This window comes from Rhipicephalus microplus, chromosome 7, assembly GCF_043290135.1.
Source record: "Rhipicephalus microplus isolate Deutch F79 chromosome 7, USDA_Rmic, whole genome shotgun sequence".
Classification (NCBI taxonomy): domain Eukaryota; kingdom Metazoa; phylum Arthropoda; class Arachnida; order Ixodida; family Ixodidae; genus Rhipicephalus; species Rhipicephalus microplus.
In genome coordinates this window covers 35,734,642-35,739,663 of record NC_134706.1, presented here as the reverse complement: position 1 = coordinate 35,739,663, position 5,022 = coordinate 35,734,642, and the positions used below count along the sequence as shown (strand labels likewise).

General features: G+C 47.9%; 1 protein-coding gene across 1 annotated transcript; it reads left to right on the top strand.

Annotated features, from left to right (window-relative positions):
* Positions 1–384: 384 nt before the first annotated feature.
* LOC119179271 (E3 ubiquitin-protein ligase Siah2) lies at positions 385–4,200 on the top strand. The gene is made up of 4 exons (XM_075869969.1): positions 385–439; positions 995–1,120; positions 3,808–4,034; positions 4,066–4,200. Exons 1-4 carry the CDS (start codon positions 385–387, stop codon positions 4,198–4,200), a joined length of 543 nt encoding a protein of 180 aa, XP_075726084.1.
* Positions 4,201–5,022: the final 822 nt, after the last annotated feature.

Here is a 5,022-nt window from a genome sequence, read left to right as displayed (position 1 = left end):
CTTCAGCAGTAGGCCTTGACTGTCTCGTTGAATTGACGAGCGTCCCAGTTGAAGTGGTGCACGAATTGTTCGTTCGATCGTTCCAGGTGTAGGTTGAGGTAACGGGGCAGCACGCATAAAACAACAAGCCTTTCGAGTTCCTGGCGTGTCCGAAGCGTTTTGTTCACTAGGCGGCGAAGGCGGCGTAGCGATTCCTCTAGTCCGTACGACGCCAGCTCACTCGTACCGACGTGAAAAATGAGCGTGGTCACAGATCGTGGTATGCCAGCAAGCTCTGTCTCGATGTCGAATGTGGAGGCTCCGCGGATGGAAATGATTGCAGGTGTCGTCTTCTCATGCGGGTTGAAATGCCGATGTAAATACCTTGTTTGCAAGTTTCCGATGATGGCTGATGTTGGCGCATGTTTAGGAAACTTCCGTGAGACTTGCTCGACTGGAGGTGCGCCTCTGGCCGGTCTTGTGTAGGCAGGCATGGTGGTTGAGTGGCCCTAGCATTGCATACAGTCCAGTAGATTCTCCGTGAGCGGTCACAACGTGGTTTATTTCGACGTTTCGGCCTAGAGTCTGGCCTTCATCAGGATTAAAGGTACAGTTTATTGGTGCTCAGCTTTATACAATCTCAACTCTGAAGGAGAGGAAAGAGGAAAAATACAGAAAAAAAGAAAAAATGCAGTAATGCAGTTTTATCACCACGCGGATTTTTTTTTATCCGGTTGGGAACTGCTCGGCACCGGGATTTGAGTCACGGACCTTTTGCATGCGAGGCGGATGCTCTAACCACTACGCCATCGCTACGAGTCACATGTGAAGCTACGCAAATGCGCAAGTCTTGTATAGCGCTTGCGCACTGCTGTACCGCGTATTGCGCCGCTGAAACCGCTTGTTTGCGTTTCCGCGTAAGCGTTCAGTATTTGACTGGCAGCAGAGCCTTGAAATGCCTGTGCTCACGGTAACGTGCTCTCTACGTAACTGCTTTTCGCGCGCTTGAATCCAGGCCCCGTTGCTGCAAACTCGGCAGGAAGTCTTGCAAGTGGCGAGGATCGCTGCAGAGGCTCGTGGGACACATTCTTGGCACGCACGACTTTGTTCCGAGATTACAAGGTGCAGTATCGCATAGACAGTACGCACAAGTATAGCGCCAAACCGATAACCCGGCTCGTATTAATTTATGAAAACCAACCGCGCCGCACTTCACGAGACGGACAGCTTTTGCAAGCTTTACAGGTCTCCATGCTTGCGAAGCGCTGCAGGGTAAGGAAAAATACCCCCACCTCTCCGAAGGGAATTGTGAGCAAATGCGAATGCATTTTTTGCGCCGAGAGATTGTACAGTTGTCGTTAGACATTCGCCCTCACCGACTTCTGCCATCGTCTTGAGAGGCACCGAGCCAGCGAATGCTCTAGAGTGAGGCGCAAGCGGGCGGAAGGGTGGGGCGCAGGGAGGAGAGAGAACGAATAGCGAGAGAAGCACTGCACCTATCTTCTTCTACACTCTCTCCCCCCACATGCTCTGGTTGCTAGGGTCGATGATAAGCACGCGCGCCCGCAGCTGTTGCTATGGGAGAGGGAGTGAGAGCGGAGAGACAACACCTGCCGGGGCGCGGACCCTGCCACGGACGACGTCGGATGCCGGACATAGTCTGACTAAGAAATTCATTCGCATAAATAAACAAAGACGATATAGAGTGATGCGCAGAGGTAGTATGAGCAAGTAAGTGAGTGAAACAAATTTATTTAGAGATCTGGCTAGTTGTTAGTCTAGGTCTTAAACTTAGATGGAGGACGGAAGACCTTGCCATCTAGTAGCATCCCACACATTCCGGATAGGACAGGATTCGTCCTGTACGTCGTAGCTGAGCAGAGTTTTCCGCCATTGCTCTCGCATAGGTTCTGTGAGGTCTGCTGTTCGAGCACCCTCTTTGTATGCGACTTAAGAAGTCCTCTTTGGTTTGCGAAGCATACTTCACGTTTATGTATCTTACATGTGACGTCATGGATCAAGCTGCTGGAAGTACTCGTACTCCACCACGGCGCTTTTCACTACAAACAAGTTGCGGTTATTCGGGTTGAATGGATAATGACGTGGAAGGGTTCCCCTTGTGCCTAAATAAAAAAAAACTGGCACGTGACGTTCTGATAAGATAAATGTGACTTCGCAAACTTCGCGTTCCCCTTGATGATTTCACAATAGCGCAGTTTCAGTGGCTCCAAGGGAAGCAATCTTTAAAGCATGGGCCACGCTGCACGATTTATTCTTACACCATGATCTGGGTAGTGTTACGAAAACCTCATATGTAGCTGAATAGGAGTAGGATAGAATTTATTTTGCAAATTTGCTCACTCTTCGGCCTGTTTCCTATCTAGTTCAGGGTGGCGTGAATGAGATACTCCAGAATATACAGACACGTGCAAAATTTACTTCACAAGACATTCTCGAGAGGACTTTCTTTTACATCCGTAGAGTTATCGGAAATTTAGCGTGTCTGCCATCTGTTAACATGGACATGGATATCTTTACAGTGTATACCTTCTTGACGATGTAAGCGAGTAGAAGTGACGGCATAAATCCGAGGTATTTGATTGAATTTAGCAGGAGCACCAGGCGAATAGCACAGGAAAACTTGAGAGCAGGAACAGACGCTGGCGGTTTTCTTTTCTTGGGATACTCTCTCGTGTCAATGTTTGCACGTTTCACTTTTTTATACGACTATATTTTTGGAAAGTATGCAGTGAGCCTCGCTGAAGCTGACGAATATTATGTGATTTGATGCCCTTGCGTAATTCATTCTTCCCTAGACGTTAAAGAATTTGCATGGTACAGTCCCGTCCTTCAATACGCGTGGCCATTGGCTTGACAGTATTAACTAACCTTGGGCACGATGCGTTTTATCTAACGTTTCTTGATGGACTGAGTTCATGGCCAGTGTTGTCGGACGGAACCTACGAACTATCCAACACAATCTCACCTAAGCCGACCGAAAGTAAACTTCACACGATCTGACAAGCTAATCAACAGAGCATTTGGTGATCCATGAATCTATCTGATAGGTGGAAAGACGTGCCAGTAGTCCGATGACCAACGAACCGTGGACTAATGATCAGTTGGTCAGTCAGAGGCGTCATAGGAGCATCGACAATTTGAGCTACGAAAGCGGCGAAGACCGCCCAACTAACAAACGACTAGTGTATAGACCGTTCACGCGTACGTAATTGAAAAGTTGGTCACGGCTAACCTAATGACTGGGCAGTGTCCGGGGTCGGTCATGTCTGTCAGACCAACGAACAGACGAACCAAGTCGCTGAGAACCAACAGACACGATTTCGGATGGACGCAATGTCAATCGAACCGATAGATGTACTAACGAACAAACGACTCAATGGTTGGCCGACTGACCGTTTGTCTGCAGCTGGTCAAACTGCCAGACAGACCATTCAATGGGCAACCGACTTGTTTAAGGGACATCAGTTTGTCAGCCTTTTCTCAGAAAGGTTGCGGGCTTACTTGTCACAATTGATCAACCAACCGACCATAACTCAACTGATTAAGCGGTGTACTAAGCAATCTACCAGCTAATAAAACCAGCCAGATTACACTAAGCCCAGCCAAAAGAAGCCTAAACGAAAAACGAGTCCCATTTGAAGTCGATCGGATTAAAATCGGATCTTCTAAACGGACGGGCATGCATAATAATTTGGTATTTATATATTGTCGTAACTTTATAACTATACAAGCACGTAAAAAACACGTGTACTTTGTGTAGACACGCCCTTTAACTAAGTGCTCGTTTTCCACGCAAATTAAATACAGGCGAGAACGTGGTCGTGACGGCGACGAACTTCCGGCGAGTCGAGGCTTTCTGCTGGGTGGCGCTGCAGACATGCCTGGGCCGCGACTTCGTCGTGATGCTCAGGAAGAGGAACAACAGGGTCTCGAGGAACCACTTCTTCGGCGCCGTGCTTCTCATCGGGTTGAGCGAGGAGGCGCTACGCTTCCTGTACCGGTTCGAACTGCGCGGCGCCGAACCGGCTCTCGTGGTCAGCCAGGACCCGGAACCTGCACTCGCAGACCGAGACCGAAAGGAGCGGAGGTGGCCTGGTGTTGGACATGAGCACGGCCGAGCGCCTCTGCAATGGCGCCGACCTCATCTTGGGCGTCACCGTCAGCGTCGCCCCGTCCTTGAGCGGTGATAACGTGCTGTAAGAAGGTCGGAGCTATGCAGCCGCCAGCGAAAGTATTCGCAAGGCAAAATTTACGGGAGGTTGATAGTCGTAATTATTGGTTGAAATGTATTTTAGTATATGTATGTCTGTGTCGCTGTACTTAAATCTAGCTATTCATTGTGGGGCAGAGGTGTAGCCAAAGGTGGCACTTGGAGAACGTGCCTCCCCTACCCAGTGTCGTTCTCCTGCCGAGGGATGCAGATCACAAGACGATCATTTGGGCGTTTGGGCGAAGTCGATCGGTACATATATCTGAACTAAAAGTAACACAAACGCGCAAGACGCCCCACACAGAACCACAATAACCTGCTCTGACCCCTGGACTAATCAAGATCTTTCTTACACTGCAGCCCTTTGCAGCTTTATTGCAGAAATGCAGAATATTTCTTATTATAAAAAAACAAATAGTTTTCAACGATAACTTATAAGACCACAACCACAATGTTAGTATTTTCACAGCAGTGCTTATATGAAATTTGACTGAGCCAATCTATGAACAGAACCGGGTAAATTGTTCCAGCTTTCAACAACCCTTGGGGGAAATACCTCCAGTCAAGAACATGGGTGTGAATAGAAAGGTTGGAATAACGTCTAGTTTAAAGAGGGTTTACACGCGATATATAATCATCCCAATACAGACAAGATGAATTAATTAACGTCCTTAATTCGCAACAACTGTACGGACGTATTCTACGGACGTAACATTTATACAACAAGCAAGTTATTAGAATCAGTACAATTAAGACGCAGATGATGTCGATAACAACCTAATAATATAAGGAAGACAAGAAAGTCACAGCAT

Excerpts from the sequence above, each read along its gene's own strand:
- LOC119179271 (XM_075869969.1), top strand. The coding sequence starts at position 385 with ATGGCTGATGTTGGCGCATGTTTAGGAAACTTCCGTGAGACTTGCTCG. Across the intron at positions 440-994 it reads TGAGACTTGCTCGACTGGAG|GCCCCGTTGCTGCAAACTCG; the intron begins GTGCGCCTCTGG and ends GCTTGAATCCAG. Across the intron at positions 4,035-4,065 it reads GCGCCGAACCGGCTCTCGTG|ACCGAGACCGAAAGGAGCGG; the intron begins GTCAGCCAGGAC and ends CTGCACTCGCAG.